General features: G+C 40.5%; 1 protein-coding gene across 2 annotated transcripts in view; it reads left to right on the top strand.

Moving 5' to 3' along the window:
- The window catches only part of LOC126210627 (uncharacterized), a 178345-nt gene that overhangs the window by 62447 nt on the left and 89141 nt on the right, over positions 1-26757 (top strand). The window contains exon 7 of one of the 2 annotated variants that reach the window (XM_049939928.1): positions 4139-4248. In XM_049939928.1, the coding sequence (XP_049795885.1) occupies positions 4139-4248 (110 nt within the window). Of the gene's footprint in view, positions 1-4138; positions 4900-26757 lie in introns of both variants that reach the window. The other variant, XM_049939927.1, reaches the window with a different exon arrangement.

The raw sequence follows: 26757 nt of genomic DNA, 5'->3' as shown, positions 1-26757 counted from the left end.
GATTCCTGAGATGAAGGAACCTCTTTATGGCATTCGTTTCAGAACTGTCACAGAGATTAGTCAGGAAGTAGACCGCTCCACTCGGTGTATCAACACTTCTGGCGCTGCTGCATATGCCCTACGACTTCCACATTGCTGGCAGGGGATTATACACAAGGACAGGAAAACTTGGAAACATGTGTCTGCTATGTATAAGTTGTAAATAAATATTTGCCTCTATTAAAGTTCCAACCCTCGTAGTTCTTATGAATGGACCTCAAATCATATATCGATAGGAAATGCGAAATGGCTGACAGCTTCAGTGTGGTGTAAAAACGCAAGCTCATCTTGTACTGAGGACACTGTAGGGCGACCATACTTTGTGTGCAGCGCTTTTACGAATAATTTATAATTTAACCTGTGCCCTATTAGACCTCTCTGTGCATTTACAACTCCCTATGGGATTCTGAAGTAACAGAACTCTACCATCTAGTGAAGAAGATGTATGAGACAGGCGAAATACCCTCAGACTTCACGAAGAATATAATAATTCCAATCCCAAAGAAAGCAGGTGTTGACAGATGTGAAAATTACCGAACTATCAGTTTAATAAGCCACAGCTGCAAAATGCTAACGCGAATTCTTTACAAATGAATGGAAAAACTGGTAGAAGTCGACCTCGGGGAAGATCAGTTTGGATTCCGTAGAAATGTTGGAACACGTGAGGCAATACTGACCATACGACTTATCTTAGAAAATAGATTAAGAAAAGGCAAACCTACGTTTCTAGCATTTGTAGACTTAGAGAAAGCTTATGACAATGTTGACTGGAATACTCTCTTTCAAAATCTGAATATGTCAGGGGTCAAATACATTGAGCGAAAGGCTATTTACAATTTGTACAGAAATCAGATGGCAGTTAAAAGGGTCGAGGGGCATGAAAGGGAAGCAGTGGTTGGGAAGGGAGTGAGACAGGGTTGTAGCCTATCCCCGACTTTATTCAATCTGTATATTGAGCAAGCAGTAAAGGAAACAAAAGAAAAATTTGGAGTAGGAATTAAAATCCATGGAGAAGAAATAAAAACATTGAGGTTGGCCGATGACATTGTAATTCTGTCAGAGACAGCAAAGGACCTGGAAGAGCAGCTGAACTGAACAGTGTCTTGAAAGGAGGATATAAGATGAACATCAACAAAAGGAAAACGAGGATCATGGAATGTAGTCGAATTAAGTCGGGTGATGCTGAGGGAATTAGATTAGGAAATGAGACACTTAAAGTAGTAAAGGAGTTTTGCTATTTGGGGAGAAAAATAACTGATGATGGTCGAAATAGAGAGAATATAAAATGTAGACTGGCAATGGCAAGGAAAGCGTTTCTGAAGAAGAGAAATTTGTTAACATCGAGTATAGATTTGTCAGGAAGTCTTTTCTGAAAATATTTGTATTTAGTGTAGCCATGTATGGAAGTGAAACGTGGAAGATAAATAGTTTAGACAATAAGAGAATAGAAGCTTTCGAAATGTGGTGCTACAGAAGAATGCTGAAGGTTAGATGGGTAGATCACATAACTAATGAGGAGGTACTGAACAGAATTGGAGAGAAGAGGTGATTGTGGCACAACATGACTAGAAGAAGGGATCGGTTGGTAGGACATATTCTGAGACATCAAGGGATGACCAATTTAGTATTGGAGGGAAGCGTGGAGGGTAAAAATCGTGGAGGGAGAGCAAGAGATGAATACACTAAACAGATTCAGAAGGGTGTAAGTTGCAGTAGGTACTGGGAGATGAAGAAGCTTGCACAGGATAGAGTAGCATGGAGAGCTGCATCAAACCAGTCTCTGGACTGAAGACCACAACAACAACAACACGTGATTTCGACAGCCCTTATCAGTTCAAGAGTTTCTGCAAGCTTTTCTGTGATAGTATTTGAATATGAACGTGCACCAATTTTGCTTGTAATTTTCTTACAAGCTACAGTTTTTGAGGCCATTTACGAAACAAAGGATGTTGCTTATTACTACAAAACATGAATAATTAATTATGATTTATTCCAAACATTAAATGACATGTTAACAAATATTAATATTGAAAGAGTACGAATTAATAAGTGCTGTAAAGTTTAGAAGAGGACTGCAGCATAATTAGAATTGATTGTTGAAACTAGCAGTTGCAGCTGTGGAGAATGGAGCAAAAATGGCGGTACAAAATTATAGCTCATAGTATGTGGACGATGAGTTTCCTTCTTTCTAGTGATTGAATGATTACACTTCATTATTTTAAGCAAGTTGATTATTTAGTCTACATTTATATAACCACACTGTAATTAAAATTAATTTAAAAATGGTCACCTTTTCACTGTCAGCAGAGAAAGTTACAGGATAGTAACAAAATACAACAAACAACAACTTCAACCCAAGTGAAATGACAATTAAATCGAAACCCTTAGCTGCCGACACTTGACGTTCGTCAGAAGCGACGTACTGCCATAGAACTCCTGTGCTGTGAAAACGAGACAGTGTGAAACATCCACAAGAGGTTGAAAAAGGTGTATGGAGATGCTGCTGTCGATCGCAGTACAGTTAGTCGGTGGGCAAGCAGGTTAGGTGATGACAGCCGGCACGGCAAAATTGAGTATTGTCCTCGCAGCGGCAGGCCTCGTACTGCACACACTCCAGACAATGTGCAGAGAGTTAACGAATTGGTGACTGCTGACAGACGCATCACAGTGAACGAATTGTCACGCTACGTTGGGATAAAGGAAGGAAGTGTTTGCACAATACTGAAAGTGTTGCCGTTAAAAAAAGATTTGTGCCACGTGGGTTCCCAGGATGTTGACAGTGGTTCACAAGGAAACAAGAAAAACGCTATGCAGGGAACTTTTGGAACAGTACGAGAGTGGTGGAGATGAATTTCATGGAAGAATTTTGACAGGTGATGAAAAATGGCTCTCTCATTTTTCACCAGAGACCAAAAGGCAATCATTGGAGTGGCATGATGTAAATTCGCCCAAGAAAAATAAATTTAAAACGACACCTTCTTCTAGAAAATTTTGGCTACGGTGTTTTTCGATTCCGAAGGACTCTTGCTTGTGGACATCATGCAAAGAGGAACCACCATAAATTCTGATGCATGTGACGACACAGCAGAAACTTCAAGCTCGACTGAGTCGTGTTCGACCACATCTGCAAAAGCAGTATGTTTTGCTGTTACACGACAATGCACGGCCACATATCAGTCAAAAAACCATGGAAGCGATCACAAACCTCGGATGGACAACACTGAAACACCCGCCCTACAGTCATGACCTGGCTCCATGTGACTATCATCTCTTTGGGAAACTGAAAGACTCTCTTCGTAGAACAAGGTTTGAAGATGATGACTCCCTTGTGCACGCTGTCAAACAGTGGCTCCAACAGGTTGGTTTCGAATTTTACCGTGCGGGTATGTAGGCGCTGGTTCCAAGATGACGTAAGGCAGTTGAGAGGGATGTAAATTATGTAGAGAAATGAAAATATTTTGTTCCTAAAGAATGTATCTACACACTGTGAAACTTTCAGACATGTAGAATAAAAGATGGATTTAAAAGAAAGTAGTGTGCATTTCTTTTGGAGTGACCCTCTTATTAGGAACACTACGAATGTAGGTTGCGGACAGTTGGGAATATGGGTCTCACGGGAAGCGTGCAAGGGATACGTCCCTGCATTCGCACTATCCTCTGTGCCCTCGGTGGCTCAAACGGATAGAGGATCTGCAATGTAAGCAGGACATCCTGGGTTTGACTCCTGGTCGGAGCACATATCTTCAGGTGTCCCCATTGATGTATATCAACAACACCTATCGACAGCTAAGGGTTTCGATTTAATTATCATTTTATTTTAGAGAAGCTGCACGGTCATCAGTGGTAACTGTTCTTTCGGGAACAGATACCAGCTTCATATAATCATCGTAAGTGTCTGAGAATACTGAAGAACACTTATTCAATTCACACCAGCTCGCAGTGTAAGAATGACGTGCTTTGTTGAGATACTCATATATGGGATTGTTTGGTAGCGACATGCATAATACGATAACCGTTTATGGTGGAAAGTTGTCCGCATTTGTGGCACATTCAGCGTACGACGACAACCACAACCCAACTGCTGTCATTGATCTTGCAGGCGAGGAGTGGCAGCTGGAGGACAAAAGCAACGCTACGCTGTCCGTGGACACTGGCTGCATGCAGCTGTTGGCCAACGCCCTGGACCACCCCACGTGCCCACTGGAAGACCTGCCTCCGGAAACCATTAAGCGGCGCGAGCAGTGCCGCGTGCAGCTGTGGCGCGACCTGTCGCAGGGGTCGCCCCACATACCCGTCACCAGCTACCTGGCCTACACGCAGAGGGCCAACGTCAACCTCTGCCTCTTCGCCTGGATGACTGTCAACTCGGTCAGCATTTGCCAGGACGTCCCCTTCAGTATGATTCAGTCTGTGCGCGATGCCCGCTGCGTTTTCGGTGGTCCTGACGACCAACCCTGCCCGCAACTCAACGCAACCGACGCCGTCTGCTCTGTTTGCAGGGCTATTCTCCTGCTGAAGTGTCGCGACTTTGCTTCCAGAAGTTATCTCGAGGCATGTAGCGCCCCCATGGACCACCGTGGTTGGTACTCACCGAACTGTGGATATTATATACAGGAGAAAGACAAGCCGACAAACAGAATACTGACCTACAAAGACAGTCTAAACAGTGGCACCTTGAAGTACAAGGATTTTAAAATCGAGGGCTTAGAACCTTTAGAAATAACATTTGTAGCAGTGAATATTCTCTTCCGATTTTTGACTGCCGCAGTGTACGTGTACCTTCCCAATTTACGTAACTTGCCCGGAAAGATATTCTTGTCCTTTCAGATAACAGGTATGATCCAGATCTTGTTTTCTGAGGTTTTGTATCGTACGGCCGGTGTCCCTGACTTATCTACGACGGTGCAGATCGATAGCGCACTAACTCTTCTGAACTGTATCTGGCTCAACTCGTTCTGCTACCAAATGTACGCATGCGTTCGTCACCTCAGGCTTCCTAGCGACCTAGAACGTGCTGAAGCGAGGAAGGTATTCCGCCGTCAGCTGTTGTGTTCGCTAATACCCTGGAGCGTAGTACTGGTAGCAACCATTGCTTTGGAAAGAACGAGCGAATATTACCTGTTGCACAGTCGTATAATATTCATCGTCGCAATTTCTCTGTCAGTAGCTTACAATATTGTTTGTCTTGGACTGGTGGGATACATGTACCGACGTACTCGTAATTCCATGCGGCAGCTCAAAATTTATAGTAAAGAGGCGTTTGGCTCAAAGACAATAATTCTTTACATGTCAGCTAAGACTGTCGCTTTAAGTGGCATAGGCACGATTATTAGAATTGGCTTCCACCAGGCACAAGGCATAGCACAGTACGTGTACTATGTCCATATAGCTACGATGGTACAGGGTCCACTGCTTTTCGTTTTATTCGTTTGCAACAATGCAACTCTCCCTCTGCTCAGGGAGAGACTACTAGCACGGTGGAACCCCGATGTCATCGGTCCAGGGCAAGAATTGTGTTCATCTGCCGAGAGAAATCTCGCAAAGAGAGTCAATGTACAGGCTGCGGCTGCGGAATCCACATTGTAATCTCCACGAGTGTTTTTTTTTTCCCCAAGGATTGTCTTCGTTGTGCTAAACCCTGTCATAAGTTATCAATGTAGAAGCTAGCTGGTTTGACAAAATTGCTGTGATTCATGTAAAACTGCTTCCCTATTTTCTAATATGATCTTCATTTCTGCAATGACATTAAATAATTAATAAATAAAATTAAATCTATATGAAAATAAGATGTAAGTCTCTATTTCTTCTACCCAACAGATGAAAGATTTACACATATATACCTTATTAACGTGCACTCCACAAATTAAACAAGAAAAATTTTGTGATATTAGACTATGTCAAAGACGAAGATAGTGCAAGAACTTAATCTTAACCGCGAATTACTTTAAGTGCCGTTCTATAAAGTGAAGGCAACAGAATCTACTCTTAGTATACATTTGCAAGAACTTCGTCCTTTCTGCAGATTCTTGCGAAGCTTTTAACGCACGCCTATTTTTATCTTACGTTTAAAATTACATTGAGGCTTTGTAAATAACTGATTGCCCAGTCATGGCTCATCTGATTTCTCTAACTGTATATGCAGAAACCTGAGATTCTATCTTCGACTGTCTAGAAATTACCCTTTTCTGGCAGTTTCTTGTAAATGTTGTGTGACATGAAAATCCAACTTGAAACGAAATTATTGTTTGCGTGCCTGGTTGCACTGATATGAAAAAAATCATGGGATACCTTCTAACACCGTATCGGGCCTCCTTTTGCTCGATATAATGCAGCCACACGAACTGGCATGGACTCAACAAGTCGTTTGAAGTCCCCGCAGGAATACTGAGCCATACCGCCATAGGTCTGCCGATGACATTGTAATTCTGTTGGAGAGAGCAAAGGACCTGGAAGAGCAGTTGAACTGAACAGTGTCTTGAAAGGAGGATATAAGATGAACATCAACAAAAGCAAATCGAGGATAATGGAATGTAGTTGAATTAAATCAGGTGATGATGAGGGAATTAAATTAGGAAATGAGACACTTAAAGGAGTACATGAGTTTTGCTATTTGGGAATCAAAATAACCGCTGATGATGGTCGACATTGAGAGAATATAAAATGTAGACTGGCAATGACAAGGAATGCGTTTCTGAAGAAAAGAAGTTTCTTAACATCGAGTACAGTTTTAAGTGTGAGGAAGTCTTTTCTGGTAGTATTTGTATGGAGTGCAGCCATGAAAATGAAACATGGATGATAAATAGTTTAGACGAGAAGAGAATAGAAGCTTTCCAAATGTGGTGCTGTAGAAGAATGTTGAAGATTAAAGGGGTGGATCATGTAACTAATGAGGAAGTGCTGAACGGAATTGGGGAGAGGAATTTGTGGCACAACTTGACTAGATGAAAGGATCGGCAGGTAGGACATGCTCTGAGGCATCAAGGGCTCACCAGTTAGTATTGGACGGCAGTGTGTAGGGGGACCAAGAGATGAATACACTAAGCAGATTCATAAGGATGATGGTGGCACAGAATAGAGTAGCTCGGAGAGCTGAATCAAACCAGTTTCTGGACTGAAGACCAAAACAACAACAACTGTCTCTATAACAGTCCATATTTGCGAGAGTATTACCCCTGCAGGAATTTGTACACGCACTGACCTTTCAATAATGTCCAACAAATGTTCAATGGGATTGGTGTCGGGCGATCTAGGTGGCCGAATCATAGGCTCGAATTGTCCAGAATGTTCTTCAAACCAATCGCAAACAGTTGTGCCCCAGTGACATTGTGCATCATTGTTTGGGGACATGAGGTCCAAGTATGGTTGTAACTGGTCTCCAAGTAGCCGAACATGACCATTTCCAGTTAATGATGGATTCAGTTGGACTAGAGGACCCAGTTCATTCCATGCAAACATAGCCCACACCATTTTGGGGGCACCACCAGCTTGTCTAGTGCCTTGTTGACAACGTGTGTTCATGGGTTCGTGAGAGTTGCGCCACATTGTAATCCCACCATCAGCTCTTACCAACTGAAACCGGGACACATCTGGCCAGGCCACAGTTTTCTAGTCGCCTAGGGATTAATCTGACCAGGCCACAGTTTTCTAGTCGCCTAGGATCCAACCGATATACCCAAAAGCCCAGGAGGAGTGTGCTTTCACCAAAGGCACGTGGGTCGGCCGTCTGCTGCCATAGCCCATTAACACTTTTAGCCACGCTATCGTAACTGGTCCATTCTTCGTAGATCTCACATTGATTGCTGAGGTTATGTCACGCAGCCCTGGTTGTGTGTTAGTAGTGACAACTCTACTCAATCACCGCTGCTCTAGGTCGTTAAGTGAAGACATTCGGCTTTCAGAGTCTGTTAATAACCGTCGCGCGCACTAATCACGTCGGAAACCATACGAATCGCCTGAGTATAAATGATAGCTCCCCAGTACACTGTCCTTTTATACCTCGTGAACGCTATACTACAGCCAAATGTATATGTGCATATTTCTACCGCATGACGTTTGTCACCTTAGTGTACGTAAGTAATTTTTTAATTTAGTTTACTGATGTTATCTGAAAGGAGCAATGGCCTTGCCGCAGTGGATACACTGGTTCCTGTGAGATCACCGAAGTTAAGCGCTGTTGGGCGTGGACGGCACTTGGATAGGTGACCATCTGGCCACCATGCGCTGTTGCCAGTTTTCGGGGTGCACTCAGCCTCGTGATGCCAATTGAGGAGCTACTCGACCGAATAATAGCGGCTTCGGTCAAGAATACCATCATAACGACCGGGACAGCGGTGTGCTGACCCCACGCCCCTCCTATCCGCATCCTCCTTGGCGGATGACACGGCGGTCGGATGGTCCCGGTAGGCCACCCGTGGTCTGAAGGGGGAGTGTTTTTTCTTTATATCTGAAAGAGGTGCATTTTACACATGTCTGAAGAAATTGTACCTGTGGATGTTTTTCATTTTAAATGCTGAGTCCAGAGAAATTAATATCATTGCAAAATGAGAGGTACAGAGAAGCGGAGACAATTAGTCAGTAGTGTGTTGAGGAAAGTGAAAAAGCTTGACCTGCTTGAGCCGGTTAGTGGTTCTATTCGAAAAGCAGGCGCACTTAGTCCCTTCCTCTCCCATTTAAAAATAAATTGTGTGAAACCTTTTACGTTTTTATGTTGTGTACGACATTCCAGCAACTTGGCAAGCGGCTTTCTTATCTTTTGAAGAATCAAGATACGTCGGAAATATTAAAGAAAGAAAAATCTGCTGCTAATTTCAAGGCAGTGCTTGAAATAACCTAGGGACTACCTTAAGTTAGGAATGACAAACAGGAATTTTAAATAAAACGGAATCTACGTTGATAATTTTAAGTCAGTGTTTGAGATACGATAACTTGATGGAAAAACTGTTTGCTATAATTCAGTTTAAAGTGGTATATCGAATATATAGCATCCTAGCATCAAGACGTTTTTCTAAGAAAGAGAGGGATACTTACCTTGCACACTCAACACACACTTGATCGTACACACTGACACATCACAGGGACTGTTGGGGTTATTATGACAGAAGATGCCGCCAATTATTGATGTGGAGAATGGCGTTGGGTGGGCCACTGAATGACGTGCAGCAGATGATAAGTCAGTAGCATGCAAAGACCATGCTAAACCGAATCGTATGACAGTCCGTCAGCCAACGACTAAAGGTTACGAGAGTAATCCCAAAAGTAAGGTCTCCTATTTTTTACATAGACCTGTTTATTTCTACCATGGTTTACATCTGTTTACGGCTTGAACATTTAGCTATTTTTCGACATAGTCACCATTTATGTCGATGCTTTTTTGTTGGCGCTGTTCAGAAAGTTATGGACCTCTTCTTTCACCTCGTCGTCGGAGCTGAATCACTGGGACCACATTTAATGCTGAAAGGTACTGTGAGACTCTGAAAAAAATTCAAACGGGCAATTCAGAACCGGAGAAGAGGAATGTTCAGCAAGGGTGTACACATTCTCCATGACTACACCCTCCCACACATCACTCGGCAAACCGGTGCTCTCCTGCAACAGTTTCAGTGAAATATAATCACCCACCCACCCTATAGTGCTGACGTGGCGCCCAGTGACTATCACCTGTTCCCTAGGTTAAACGAATATTTGGCCGGAAAGCCATTCAGCTCCGACGACAAGGTGAAAGAACAGGTTCATAACTTTCTGAATATGATGGCGGCGAGCTGGTATGACATGGGCATACAAAAACTGCCACAGCATCTACAAAAATGCATCGACAGAAATGGTGATTATGTCTAAAAATAGCTAAATGGTCAAGCTGTAAGCAGATGTCATTCCTCGATCTGTCGGGAAGAAAACAATCATTGAGCTCAGAGCATACATAAAAAAGTCACCACCTGTAAGAGAGTGTCAAGCGATAGAAGAGTACCATGGTACTCGCTGGGTATGTCAACAAAATGTGTTCTTAGTAACAAAATAATTTATATCACAACACCACACATAGGTGACGCATCTATCATCTATATTTTGATGGCCATAGAAATCAAACTACACAGCTAAAACGAAAAAAATTATTACTTACACATAAACATACAAAATTATAGCATTATCATTTCAATACACCCAATTCTTATACAGCTGGTAAATGGAGGAACGCAATTTGACATGTGCGACTGCTGGATGGAACAGCTTTTATAAAAATTCAGATCACTGTGAAAATAAGTACCAGGAATATAATCAAGGTCTGGAAAATATCTATCATCACATTTCATTTCAAATCATTAATTAAACACTCGAAATTTCAGTAAACTATCTCATATTCAACGAAGAAGTAAACTTGGTCCGAGCAATTTACCACAATACTGCAGTGATTAAAACATTGAAAACCTTCGCTTGTCTTCTATCTACATGTTGGTATTTTTAAGTGGTGGCTCACAGTGGGTGATCATTTATCTAAGTGACAGAGGAAGGAACTTTTACAATTTATACATTTTCTCAGTGCTCCAGCTTCTGCCTTTTCCCTGTCTTCAAACACAATACTGATCACTAATATTCTCGCTAGCCTCGCTTCATCTCAATTAATTCATGTGCGTTACAACTTCAAAACAATCAAATCATAGTGCAGTTCCTAACATTTTGAAAGTAAAATAATGTTTCCACTCATACTGCGTTACATCTCATCATGATCAGTATTAGGTAATGTATTTTGTTTATCATTATTAGGTCATCAGTGTCTTTCCTTTTACTGATCTCAATTAACCAAATATGGGCCTACTCTCACCCATCATCAAATCACAATCACTCATCTAATGGCTCAGTGCTTTTCTTCTAGCAGCTGGAAAATCGCAATATCCTCATAACCATCGTCAATGACTTCATTTCAGTGTCTTCCATACAAACAAGTCCTCAGGTAACATGGCGCTCCCTCACATCAAACAACCCCATACTATTTGAAGAAGGATGTTATTTCCACCACTAGTTTCGGGACTGCCCATTGTCAAGTGCATCTAAAAATACAACAACACACCATACTAAGGTAAGAGAGCTACATGAACGTACTACAACGACATCAGATGCAGTGTTAAGCAAACACAGTAGTTAGCTAAGTTACATGCGCGCATACGTCATCATTGCTGCATCAAAAAATCGCATGCTGTGCGTATTTGTGCACGGCACCGTCGTCAGTGGTCATCTCTAATATAAGGTACATGACATGAAAGTTATTTAGAGTCAACAGCGTTACTGCGTTATTAAAATGTCACATATGGGCAAAACACCAAAGAAATAAGAAGAATGCCTTACTAATCAGAATAAATTTAAATGTTGATCAACCTTTCCTTTTACAAGTCCCCCACTTCATCTATTACAACCATAAGAAGAAAATAACTCTGTAGCAGCAGTCACCTGGAGGGAAACAAAGTATCAGAGAGCTCACTTGTAAACAGTTTAAAGCCTGGAGAATTGAACTATGATGAGTAAACATAAGAACTTCACGGGATCTGTGTGAGAAACCATTGGTTCCATGATATTCATTAACATGAATCACCCATTATAGTTCATAGGCAATCTTCATATCGTTTAACCATTTAACCAAGCACTGACAGTTGAATGGCTGTGGCAAAGTTGTTCAACAGCTCAAGCAACCACCAATAGCCGGTACTGAAATCGCCAAAAAATATGAGATAGCAGTAGTAGGAAATTCAAAAATACTTAGTGGCATTATGGGAAATACAATAAAACTGCAATATGGCATGGCAGGTAATTAAAAAACACAAAATGGCGAGACGGGAATTTCAAAAAATTGCAGTATGCAGAACTAGCTCAATTGTGCTTGTGGGAAATTACAAGAAAATCTAAGGCGGTGAAAACAACAACTTCTCTGCCAGTCATTACGATTCCATGTTCAAAAGTATACAAACGATCTGAATTTTGCACCCTGTTCAAAAGTGCCCAAACGATAAGACTTATTTACTGAAAACGTGTAAAGGGTGTTACTTAATAGTAAGTATTTCGACATCCAAATTATGTATCTAAAATGTGTAAATTTCATCTGAATTATGTACAATGGGACCATGCTGAAAATTTATTGGAAAGGCTTTAATCCAATGCTCAGAAGTATCCAAACAAGTTGAATTTTGTCTCATGATCAAAAGCATTCGATTAATTATCAGAAAGAATGTAAAGATATTGACAATACATCTTCATCTTGGCGCTAGTGATCTAACTTTAAGGTTACTCACCACTCACAAACCTAGTTCAGTCTGTTGTACCACACTTGATGTAAGGCGTTATGGAGCCCTCAAATAAAATATATTCATATCAAATTGTACCTATTATTTATCAAAAATATGTAAGCACACACGAGCATGCACACACACACACACACATACATACACACACACACACACACACACACACACACACACACACACACACTTACACACACACACATGCACACAGTTTTTACGTCAAGTGTTACAATTTTCATTCCACATCTAAAATGTATGTCAAAATATATGACAGCAACACACACACACAGTGAATGCATCAGTCAGGTCTCACAATGTTTTTTCCACATCTAAAACACATAAAGGGCGTAACTTACAGTAATTCCACATCTAACACATATGTGGAGAATCCATCAGCAACACAATATTTATGTCATAGACACAATGTGTAACTTTTATGTCTAAAATATCTCTGAAAACATGTAGTCTCCAACTTACATAATTTCCACCTGTACATGTATGTATAACTCTACAAAACACATCTGCTCTACTTAAATAAGATGCTAAGCAAGCTGCTGACGTTTCGTCTTATGCCTAAATGGCACTATGCACAGAAATAAACATGACCAAGAATAATTTTTGCAGTAAAGAAGATAAAAACACATACTGTGCCTATGTCAAGAATCAAAATGATATTTTCACATTTAAAACGTCCACCAAAATGTTAAGAGTGTAACTAACAGTATTTGCATGCCTAAAATATGTATCAAAAGCTACATCAATAACGCACATAGTATTTATGCCAAGTTTGCAATCTGTTTGTCATGTTAGTATGTTAAGTGTTCCAGTGATCAATTTCACAGTCACTGTTACGGTGCATAATGTGTCAAGTGCATAAGAAATGCACACAAGATAGAAGTTTCTTTCCTTTAAGCTTAAAATATTTATTACCTAGCTCATTCCCGTAAATGGAACAAAGTGCGCATATTATACCTATAGATTTATTTATTCCTGTTCAAGAATTCATCTGTGGTACACAGAAAGATAGATCCTTTATCATTTAGCTACAAAATAGCAGGTCAGCAACTGGAAGCAGTTAATACCATAAACTATCTGGGAGTACGCATTAGGAGTGATTTAAAATGGAATGATCATATAATGTTGATCGTCGGTAAAGCAGATGCCAGACTGAGATTCATTGGAAGAATCCTAAGGAAATGCAATCCGAAAACAAAGGAAGTAGGTTACAGTATGCTTGTTCGCCCACTGCTTGAATACTGCTCAGCAGTGTGGGATCCGTACCAGATAGGGTTGATACAAGACATAGAGAAGATCCAATGGAGAGCAGCGCGCTTCGTTACAGGATCATTTAGTAATCGCGAAAGCGTTACGGAGATGATAGATAAACTCCAGTGGAAGACTCTGCAGGAGAGACGCTCAGTAGCTCGGTACGGGCTTTTGTCAAAGTTTCGAGAACATACCTTCACCGAAGAGTCAAGCAGTATATTGCTCCCTCCTACGTATATCTCGCGAAGAGACCATGAGGATAAAATCAGAGAGATTAGAGCCCACACAGAGGCTTACCGACAATCCTTCTTTCCACGAACCATACGAGACTGGAATAGAAGGGAGAACCGATAGAGGTACTGAAGGTACCCTCCGCCACACACCGTCTGGTGGCTTGCGGAGTATGGATGTAGATGTAGATGTAGATGTAGATGTAGAGGAGTGGTGAAAGAGAAAAGATTTCAGTTTATTTTTGAAACTGTTACTGCTGTCTGTCAGACACTTTATCTCATTTGGTAATTTATCGAAAAGTTTTACAGCAGCATATATTTACGTTTTTCTGTGTCAAAGGTAGATTAAGTAGAGGACAGTGTAAATCTTTCTTTCTTATGGTATTGTAATCACGAATGTCACTGTTGTTTTGAAACTGGTCCAAGTTGCTCAGAACGAATTTCATTATTGATTAAATGTATTGTGAGACTATTGTAAGAATTCCTAATCTTTTAAACCGATGCCTAGAAGATGTGCAACTATGAGCCCCATGTATTATTCAAAGCATTTTCTACTGAGCAGTCAATATTTTTTGCCTACATGTTGAGTTTCTCCAAAATATTATTCCATATGACATCACAGAGTGAAAGTATGCAAAATATGTTAGCTTACTAATTAGCAATTATTCTGATTGCAAAAGTTGCTGAACCTAGTCGTTTTAGGAGACCCAAAATATGAATTTTCCATTTAAGGCTCTCATCTATATGTACACCAAAAAACTTAGTATGCTCTACCCTGGCTACTGACTTCTGTTGATATATTATATTTATTGAAGAAACTGTACTCCTTGCAGAAGAAAATTGGATGTGCTATCTTTTTCGATGTTCAGACCAAGCCCATTCACAGAAAACCAATTAATAACTTTTCTAAAGACATTATTTGTATCATTCCCTTTTGCAGTTTCTTTTACTGGATTCATAATGATGCATGAATCATCAGCAAACAATGACAGTTTAGTTTCTTGTTTCAGATAAGAAGGGAGGTCATTCACGTTTATCAAGAACAGATGGGGACCCATGATCGAACTGTGTGGCACATCTAATACAATTTCACTCCAGTTAGATGAAGTGGGAAACTTCCTTAAATCACTTAAGCCATATAAAGAAACGTTTTGGTTCCTGCTATTTGGATATGACTTAAAACACTCATTTGCTGTTCCATTTATACCATAGAATTGTAATTTCTGTAACATAATCTCATGATTTGCATAATCAAAATATTTGGATAAGTCACAGAAAATTGCTATTGGTGACATTTTATTATTTAAAGACACTACTCTGTGGGCAGTGAAATTGTATGTTTCTGTCTCAGTAGAACAGCATTTTTGAAATCCGAACTGTGATTTACTAAGTATCCCATTTCTGTTGAGATGGCTAACCACTCTTGAGTACATTACTTTCTAAACAATTTTTGAAAATGCTGTAAGCAGGGAGACTGGCCAGTAGTTACTGACATCTGTGGTGTCCCATTTTTTGTAGAGAGGCTTGAGTTAGTCTCTAAAATATTTGACCCGGTATGTAAAATGTGCTGGCATTTCGATCATTGACTTACTTGAGACTATATTTTACTGCATGTACATTGATCGAACTATGGTCACCTGATGTTCTTAGAAGTTTTTCAGTAATGTTTCACCTCACCAAGTACTATTTTATGGGGGAAGAAGAAAACATATCATGTTCTACTCCAGAAAAACATACTAACCAGATAATATAGGTTCTTTGATTACGTTCTGATCTTGAACACAATAGTGCTTAGGTACCACATGTGATCTATACACCGATGCCACATTTTCAAACTCTTTATAACAATAACCCACACTAAAAGAACTGTTTTGATGAAATTTTTAATGTATTGTGGCACTTCGAGTACATAGTTTCATAATATGCAAGGATAACTTCATAATACATGAAACATGATTGTAAACACAATACAACATGGCCAAAGACAATAATGGAACAAGCTTCCTCACAGGCAGGAACGTTGGATATCTTGAAAATGTTATCTTTGCACCAAAATAGAATTATTTATTAAAATACATAAAGATAAGTACAAAACACATACAGTTTGTGTATTGTAGTACATAGGTATAATTACAGAGTTCTTGTTACAAATTACACTTCTGTCTTTACAGAAATTAGTTATCAAAATATACAAAGATTTCGAATGTAAAACACACATGGCACACATTCACTACTGCTGTAAGTTACTGTTCTGTAGCACTAAAAATCCATATGGCAAGGATAGTGGCACTGTTAATCTCAATAAGGGCTTAAGTAGCACTTGAACATATCCATGAGCTAGTTTGATCTTCATACCACACATTAAAGAAACCAAAGTTGTCTGTATTATTCATCAAAATATGTAATGATTTGTTCTATACCACTGCAAAATACAAGTAGCACTATTGTTAATCTAACTTGTACTTACACTTATCAACAGGAAAAGGTTTATCTTTGTGCCGGAGTAAACAATGTTATTCTCAGGTCTAAACTGTATGCATTATTGGTCAAAACTCGTCTTAGGATGCCTATAACTGATGCCATAGTCCCCTAAACTTTATGGTGACCATATCTTGGGGTACAGACATTACCTTGCAGTACACAATGTTTCATCTTCTGCTGATAATTCAGTGTAGACTACATGTACGTCGCCATGTCACAGCAAAATTCTAAAAAAGTGCTCCATACATCGAAATGTTAGGGCCAAACCATAACAAATCATCTAATACGTCACCATGTCCCAGAAAAATTGTAACAAATTGCTCCATACATCACCATATTAGAACAAAATCGTAAGAAGTTACCGCATGCATCACCATGTTAAAGCAAAATACGAGGGCTGGAACATAAATAGTGGCAACTATTTTTTCACAACGGATGCAAAAGAGTTACATGTTTGCACCTGTTAGTGTCCTTCAAAGTAGTCACCAGTGTTGTGTAGAACCCGTTGCCAGCGATGTAGAGCAGCCACAGCTTGCGCTGTATGCGCCGCGCATTGTCGTGCAAAATGATGGGTGGGTTGCGCAGAGAGTGTCCCTGTAACAATCGTCGGATAGTTCCAGACCAAAGGAGGGAGCATTATGGTCTGTGGTATGTTATCTTGGAATTCCCTGGGTGATTTCGTCATTCCGGAAGGCACGCTGGATCAACATAAGTATGCGTGTGTCCTTATGTCCAACCCCTATATGCAGTTTGTTTCTTTCTCACCTCGATGGCAGCTACCAGCAGGACAATGCAATGTGATAAACGGCTTGCCAGTGTACATGTGTGGTCCTAAGAGCAACACGATAAGTTTACTCCCCTAGACATCGAACTGCCCGAAGTTACACACAATCGAGAATCAATGGGACAAACTCGACTGGGATGTTTGTGCCATAGATCCTTAACCCAGCAGCCTATTACAGCTGGCCACAGCACTGGAACTGGTATGGTTCCACATCCATATCGGTATGTTCCAGAACCGCCGTAACCCTCTTCCTGCACGTCCGTGCTGCACAAAGTTGTTATTCAGGCTTTTGACAGGTGGTCACATTAATGTGATTGGATCACGTAAAATAATATGTTTTTTTCCATTCGAGCATAAAATATAGATCAGCAACGAGTACATGGGTATAAACGAAGTTAGTACTCGGAGTATTTGTAAACGTGAATCGCACGTGGCTCTGGTGGTATGCCTGGTGTGGTATAGTTTAGTTCAATGAGTATTCCTTGGTCTGTTACATCACATACACTATGTGATCAAAAGTGTCCGAACACCCTCAAAAACATACGTTTTTCATATTAGGTGCATTTTGCTGCCACCTACTGCCACGTACTCCATATCTGCGACTTCAGTAGTCATTAGACATCGTCAGAGAGCAGAATAGGGCGCTCCGCGGATCTCACGGACTTCGAACGTGGTCAGGTGACTGGGTGTCACTTGTGTCATAGGTCTGTACGCGAGATCTCCACAGTCCTAAACGTCCTTAGGTCCACTGTTTCCGATGTGATAGTGAAGTGGTAACGTGAAGGGGCACGTACAGCATAAAAGCGTAGAGGTCGACCTCGTCTGTTGACTGACAGAGACCGCCGACAGTTGAAGAGTGTCGTAATGAAAAATAGGCAGACATCTATCCAGACCGTCACACAGGAATTCCAAACTGCATCAGATCCACAATTAGGTGGTGGATGAGAAAACCTGAACTTAATTGTCGAGCGGATGCTGATAAGCCACACATAACACCTTACGCTTGGTGTAAGAAGATTAGTGGAAAAACGTTGTGTGGAGTGACGAATAACGGCAGGGTGTGAACATCGCGAATACCCGGTGAACGTCACATGCCAGCGTGCGTAGTGCCAACAGTAAAATTCGGAGGCGGTCGTGTTATGGTGTGGTCGTGTTTTTCTTGGAGGGTGCTTGCACCCCCTGTTGTTTGGCGTGGCACCATCAGAGCACAGGCCTACACTGATGTTTTAAGCACCTTCTTGCTTCCCACTGTTGAAGAGAAATTCGGGGATGGCGATTGTATCTTTCAACAAATCAAGCACCTCACAAACTGCTGATTGGCTTCTGTCTCGGGTTCTTCGGCCGACGTTCATCTAATATTTTTACTGTCGTTTCGCCAGCACGAGTGGCTGGCATTGTCAAAGCTTCACCCCCCACTGCCGGTGGTGAACTGCATACTGGCATACTGCATACAGCCACTCGTGCTGGCGAAACGACAGTAAAATCATTAGATGAACGTCGGCCGAAGAACCCGAGACAGAAGCCAATAGGCAGTTTGTCAACAAGTGGCCACGAAAGCCTTAACAATTTTGAATCAAGCATCTGCTCATAACGCGCAGCCTGTGGCTGAGTGGTTACGCGACAATAACATCTCTGGAACTGACTGGCCTGCACAGAGTCCTGACCTGAATCTACCGAACACCTTTGGTATGTTTTGGTTCGCCGACTTCGTGCCAGGCCTCACCGACATCTATACCTCTCCTCAGTCCAGCACTCCGTGGAGAATGGGCTGCCATTCCCCAGAAACCTTCCAGCATCTGATTGAACGTATGCTTGCGAGAGTGGAAGCTGTCATCAAGGCTAAGGGTTGTCCAACACCATATTGAATTCCAGCATTGCTACTAACTTGTAAGTCATTTTCAATCAGGTGTCCAGATACTTTTGATCACGTAGTGTAAGACACTTAAAAAAAGTGAATGATGAGTTAGTGGGTGAGTGAGACGAGCACTGCGTGATCAGTGACTCGCTGGCGCTCATTGCTAATTAGAAGCGTCTCGACGGTGATGCGGCGCTGTGGGCGCCCACTTTGGCAGCGACGGCCGGCGCCTGCAGGTGACAAATGCCTCGGCCACTTGGCGCGTCAGCAGCCGGGACGAGTCACGTGTCTGCCTGTAGAGTGCATCCAAGTGTTACATAGCATGTTCACGAGTGCAAACTGAATGACGCCACAGTCCGTGGAATACTGCAGTGTCACGACAGCGACACGTGTATAACAGGTTTCAGTGGCGTCGATGTGACGGTACCACTTTCTGGCATACCACCAATAAATGACGCTGATGGGCTTCGCCAACCACTGAATAGTACCGCTCGACTGCTTCCTGGTGGTTGAATTTTGAAACAACAGCATTCTCACCCAGATTTCGTGAGATGTATTGCTGGCAACTAAAATTACGGCACCATGAATGCGGCACGCAGCCAATATCAAACTAGGTAGGACATGCATGTACGCAGTTGGAAGCAAATCAAACGACGGAGTGGACTCAGGGGTAGCAATATTTATCAACGGCCCATATTGCGTAATGAATGCTCAAATAACAATGCAGAACAATTTGCATTCTAAATCCGCTTGAGTCAGACAACAATTTAATGAATATTGATACACTTGCAGTAAATCCACTCTGGTGCCTGCCTTGTTAGCCGAGCGGTCTAACGCACGGCTTTCCGGATTGGAAAGGAGCGCCTGGTCCCCGGCATCAATCCTCCCGGCGGATTTATGTCGAGGTCCGTTGAGACGTCCAGTCTGTAGATGGTTTTTAGGCGGTTTTCCATCTTGCTCTGCGAATGCGGGCTCGTTCCCCTTATTCCGCCTCAGCTACACTACGTGGCGATTGCTGCACAAACAAGTTCTCCACGTACGCGTACGCCACCATTACTCTACCACGCAAACATAGAGGTTAAACTCGTCTGGGGCCGAACCGCACAATAACCCTGGGTTGGGTGTGGGGCGGCGGAGGGGTGAAGTGGACTGCGGTGGTCGTCGTAGGATTGTGGACCACTGCGGCTGCGGCGGGGACGGAGCCTCTCCGTCGTTTCTAGGCCCCCGGTTAACATACAACATACATACAAAAATCCACTCTGAAGTGTTGCAGTAATCCACACTGACAATTACGAAATCCAAAGTATTATAACTTCTTGGTTGAAGATATACGATGCCAAATGAGAAGATTTCTGATGCAGAAACTGATAGGTGGATTTATGACGGAATACAGCTTGTACAGGAATGTGGAGCAATGTGCAAGCTGATAACCTGGCTAACAGAACAGCTAAATCGTGGAAAACAATAAGATTCAACAAAATACCTCACATGGAATAAAGGAAATCCGACAGAATGGTTCAGCATCAAATAGGAGATTTAGTGGAAAAGGAGGGAAATACGAAACCGTATTTTCCTAGGATCCTCCGACGTTTAACGATTAAGCTACCACTATCAGCGAACTTTGGAGTCATCTAATGGGTAATGGAAAACTAAAACTCTATTGTAAATGGTGCTACATAATTGATGACGCACTGTGCACCTGTAATGGAGGAAACAACCAAAATATTGACCACATGCTTTTAGACTGCAGTAATTTTATGACAGACAGGACACTATCGGAAAGGAAATAACTGAAAAGCGTGAACGACGGCCGATCAATAAATCAGACTTAGTTAGTAAATTCATAAGATACATTTACAACTTTTGTAATTCAATAAGATTCTCAGTTATATTCATCCTCTTTGGTATCAACTGTAATTTTATACATATCTTTAAACACCCGAATGTATGCTAGATGGCTAACAGATTACGAGTCATAAGTCAAGATGAAGATCTGTACAAGCAAATATAATTTGACATTTCAGTAAACTGTTAAGTCTTGATGTAATCTTATTTTGTATTTGCATGAGCTGAGTTGTCTTATTTTTGTTAATCCAAAATTCACAGATGTGATATTACAATGTAATGGAACATGTGAAATAAATAAATAAGATGGTAAGATGAAAAGATAAGCATTTCAGAGCACATACTTTCCTCAAGGTGGTGGGATCGCGAACTCAGTGCGAGGTATTGTGTTATACTGCTGGAATATGCCATGCAATTCAAAAGGCGTTGTGGTGTGGACTGCAGTGTGGGCTATTATGTTATATTGCTGGAATTTTCAACACATTCTACAAGGTGGTATGGTGCGAACTGCATTGTGGGTAACTGCATTATATTGCTGGATTATGCCACACATTCCATGAGGCGGCGTGGTGCGAACTGCAGTTTGGGCTATTGCGTTATAGTGCTGGAATATTCCCTATATTCCACAAGGCAGTGTGGTACGAACTGTAGTATGAGTTACTGCATTATACTGCTGGATTCTGCTGTATATTCCACAAGTCGGTGTGGTGCCAACTGCAGTGTACATTACTGCGATATACTTCTATAACGTGCCATACATTCGTCGAGGTTCTGTGGCGGAAACTAAAGTGTGAGGTAATGTATTGTATTGCTGGAATATGCCATACATCCCTCAAGGCGTTATGAAGTGAACTGCAGTATGGAATATCGTGTTATACATTACTCAAGGCGTTGCAGTGCGAACTGCTGTGTGAGGTGTGTATCAGTTATGGATTTGAAAATAAAATTCATCGTTTATAGAGACTGTTGTCCTAGAAAAGAAAAGAAGTGGAATATGCGTAATGTTAACATAGTTTTTCTTGTAGCATTGCGAATGCAATTCAGCCATATTTCATCTTGCACAATGTATAATGAGTTTTACGTCACAAGTTCACCTCTGATATAATTATAACTACATGACTGCTCTGCAAATCGCACTTACTTGCAGGTGTTGGAATTATATCTATACATTCCAGTGTCGAAAAGGGTGTGGCAGGAGTGAATACCTAAATCATTCCGTGCTAACCCTGATTTCTCTTATTACGCTATTGTCGTCCTTCCATGCTGCATAAGTGTTTGGCGGAAAAATATTTTGACATTGGGAAAAGAAAGTCGTTGACTGAAATTTGTACAAAGATTTATAGGCAAAGAAACACGCCTTCACTTTTATGACTACCATGCCAGTACACTTATTATATCCGTGACTCTCTCTTCCCTATGTAGCGATAACACAAAAGTACCAAATTATGCAATAAATTGGAGAGGGCCTTCGAAGTTGCAGTATTCATTTAATTCATTACCTGGTGACTAGTTTCAAACCTAAGCTCATTAGCAAATCATCCACTAAGCTACGCAATAACAAACATTACTACAGCCACATGACTCATCATTCCATTTATACATATTTTTTAAAGTAGTGCAGGAAAGAACTTCATTCACCCCATACGTTGTTTCGCAGCACTGACTGAAAACGTGATTTCTTGTCAGAAGGGTCACACTATGTATTAACAAATGGAATCTCATCAAGCGGAATTTAATATTTGACATTCCCCAATGACATATGACTGACCCTTTCCTATTTTTGATGTTTATAAATAATTTAGAAACATCTGAGCAACGCTCTCGGATTTCTTACATTTAACTCCTTCTTTCAAAATTTATTGAAGTCTACACAAGATCAAAACGAACTGCAAAATAATTGACAGCATATCCAAACGTCTGAAAAAACAAGGACTCTAAAATGCATACCCTAAGAGCTATGAACACTTGTTCAGTAGAAGATGAACGACATATTTCCTCAGGTATATATTTCAGAGCCCCTGTTCAACAAACTTATTTTCATGTTTTGGTCCAGCACTGAAAAGTGTCTACCCTACAAACTCCCCCAAAAAAGTCCTGATACACAAATGCGGACTTTATTTATATATTATTGCGACCGGTTTCGGCCATAAACCATGTTCATGGTCCTGTATGAAATACGAAGCAAAAATCATGTCAATTGCAGAAAGGAAATGACCTACAAGGTTACAATAGTATTTCGAATGTAACAACAGAAAAATTACTTACATCGAAAAATTAATCTGCAGGAAACATTACACGTAAAAACTAAAAGTATCGTTCATTTCCAACATTACAAGTATGATATCACTGTGAAGAGCAACAAACTGAAGAGAACCAAAACGAGACAGTACAGGGCCAAAACTTATAGTAAACAACACGAAAATTAAGGACTACAAAGGTAATACATTTGTAGCCAGGATGAAGATAACACTAATCATACATCTCGCAACAGAACTGTATCCAGACAAACATTTTCAACAAAACAAAGTAATAAAAATTTAAATTATATTACGTAAGTGTTTTTTTACACACGATAACAACATTCTTTATCGTAAAGACTAAAGGGTCACATCTCTACAATATAATATAAACTTATCAGAATTGGGTAAATAACATACTGCAAATATCCAATTCGTGCTGACATGTATATCTAAAAGGTATTACTTCAGTTTACATAATTTTATGGAAAAAAGTACCATCTAGCAACACAGTAGTTATTAAACCCAATATCTGATACATCTACAGCAAAGGTAATCAGAAACTGGCACAGTCAAATTCATGAAAAACGATCAGAACAGATGAGACCCGTTAGTGGGCTATCCCGTGGCATAATTAGGATCAAATCCTTCAGAAGTGATATACTAATAGCATACCAAATCAACAGAGAGTATACGTTCACAAAATCATAAGGGCCAACTTTCAAGGATACAAAGAATTGTCATAATGTTTCTGTCAAGAGTGCCTTACTAACAATCCCTTTTTCGCAAAAAAAAGTGTACGAAAATGAAGGACAAATACAATTTGTTAAGTGTAAAGTATAAAAATACTAGCTTAGGATAACATAGAGTGTAGTTAATTATTTCATGCTGACATGCAAAGCTAGAAATTAGTAGACCTACACATAGAGCAATAAAATTTAAGTACCTTCAATAAACGTATTTGTCACTCAAACAAAAAGTCAAATACCTACATCTAAGGCAATCAGAGAATATCACATGAGGATAAATAGCAAAGTGTGACCATTCGAAATAATCTTGTGACCTCTTGGCCATTTCTTCATGTAACTGACACGATTTTTGTTTTGTTTCGTACGGTGCTGTGAACACAGTTTATGTCAGAAACCTGTCAGAGTAAAATATAAATAAAACCAGAATTGGTGTGTCATGGATTTTATAAACTATTTACGAGCTGATAAGTACCTTAACAAGATATTTAGCCTAAAATCTTTGTTACAATAGTAAAGGTATATGTATTCCACTGTCAGAGGTACTAGAAAGATTTTCACTTATAACTCTTGACCCAATCGTTTTGGGACCAGGGTCTGTTACCTCAAAGACTGAAACATGTGCTGTTCTCCATCATTCCTGGAAGTCACTAATATCATCACAGAATGCCCTTGAATACTATGTTTTCGACAAACAAGTGGTGGCAACAGCTCGTGATATTAAGGCAGTTTCACAGAATATTAACACGGTCGCTCTTTGTGAACTGCCATGTCTTTATAAAAATGTTGCTCGATTCTGTAAGTTACTGAAGGAATTATTCCGGTGCACTATGTCAAAAACATTCAATATTTGGGGTGAATAGACAGTTGCGTTTCACCTGAATGCTTTTGGCCGGCCGGAGTGGCCGAGCGGTACTAGACGCTACAGTCTGGAACCGCGCGACCGCTATGGTCGCAGGTTCGAATCCTGCCTCGGTCATGTGTGTGATGTCCTTAGGTTAGTTAGGTTTAAGTATTTCTAAGTTCTAGGGGACTGATTTTCCACTTATTGCGAGCATTCGCCTTACCATTAGGCTACCCGCGCACTACCTGGGGCCGGACACAACTTCCGTATGTCATATGCGTTAACAAAAAAGGTAGCAACACATTTCCCTGGAACACGCCTGCAGTTACTTCTGCCGATGACTCCGCGTCCGAGATAACGTGCTGCGCCCTACCTACCGAAATACCCTCAGTGCAAACTTTATTTGTAACAAATATGATTGCACTTTAGTTAATTAGATTTTTCTGGAGATTACAACACAAATGTTTGAAGCGAAGATGACCTACCTAAATTTCATCGTCACCATAAGATGTTCAGCCCATTGGAAGGTTCCTAACACCGCTGCTTTCCCCATGTGGCCCGTTCCAAGCCAACTTCTTCGTATCATGGTATCTTCCTCTTTCCGCTTCATCCTTCCTCATCCTTCATCCGTCTTCAATCTTCTTCCTATTTTCTTCTGTCCTGCCACTGTACGTTTGACAGGCTGTTTCCTCCCAGTATGTCCTACCCATTCAGTTTTCCTTTTCTTAACTATATTTAAGAGAGTTCTTGACTCCTTTACCATTCCCAGTACTTCAGTGTTCTGCAGTTTATCCACGAATTTTATTTTCTCTATTCTACTCCAAAATTGCATCTCTAATGCTTCAATTTTCTCCTTTTCTTATCATTTTCAATGCCCAGTTTTAACAGCCGTACAGAAAAACACTCCACATGAAGCATTTAATCAACCAATTTCTTTACCTCTAATTTCAGTTTGCTGCATATCAAGCATAACTTTTGCTTCCTATCTTGCCTTGCCACTACAATGGAAATGATGCCCTTACACACAGCTGGTTTGATTCATACTTAACAAATAGAATGCAAAATGTTGTGCAGAACAATTCAAACAATGTTGGAAGGATAGAAAATTTTAGTGATTGGGGGAAAGCACAAAGGGAATCTCACAGTGTTCAATTTTGGATACAGTCCTACTTCTTATATATGTGAATGACCTTCCACTCAACATTCAACAAACAGAAATGATACTATTTGCTGACGATACTAGTGTGACGATAAGTGTCATTTGAGAGAAAGTGCAAGGAATTATCAAGTGTTTGTCAGAAAATGTACTCTCCAGAAAGTTTGAAAAAAAAAAAAAAAAAGAAAAAGAAATACACACTGCATTAAGCTCTGCACAGCGAATAACATCATATCAAAAACTGTAGAACATGGACAGGAGTCAGTAAATAGCGTAGAATGCTCCAAGTTTTTTGGTCTGCATATTGGTGAAAACTTGAACTGGAACAAGCATATTACTGAGCTTCGTATGATTGCTAATCTTGGAAAGAAATGAATTAAGCTCCTCACATTTTTTGCATTTTTCCACTCAGTGACGCCTTATGAAACAATTTTCTGCACCAGCCCATCACTTAGAGATAAAGTATTGATTTTACAACAGCAAACGGTAAGTATAATATGCGGTGTTATTCTACCTACATTATTTAGGTACCTCTTCAGGAAGGAAGGCATTTTAACTGTGCAATCACAGTACATATATTCGCTAAAATATATTCGCTATTCGTCATAAATAATCCATCACAATTTGAGAAGAAGAGTGACGTCGATACCTACAGCACTAGGGGGTGAAATTACTGTTATTATACATTTTTAAAGCCGTCAGTGGTTCAGAACGGAGTTCAAGATGCAGCAATAAAAATTTTTTTATCACGAGGCCAGTACCATAAAATGTCTCTCTGGAAGCAATGCAATTTTTAAATCTAAAATAATTTGTGCTGGTCAAACCCTTCTATTCAACAGACTAATTTATACCAAAAAACTGGTAACCAGTTAAAAAATAAATAAAGTAAAGTGTGTTTTATGTGTAAGTGAATAAGTAGTACTGAAAAAATAATGTGTTCGTTAATGTTAACACCAATCATGTATATATTGCCCGTAAAGTGACTCGTTC

This window comes from Schistocerca nitens, chromosome 10 (genome assembly GCF_023898315.1).
Source record: "Schistocerca nitens isolate TAMUIC-IGC-003100 chromosome 10, iqSchNite1.1, whole genome shotgun sequence".
Taxonomy (NCBI): Eukaryota; Metazoa; Arthropoda; class Insecta; order Orthoptera; family Acrididae; genus Schistocerca; species Schistocerca nitens.
This window is presented reverse-complemented; position numbering and strand designations above follow the sequence as displayed.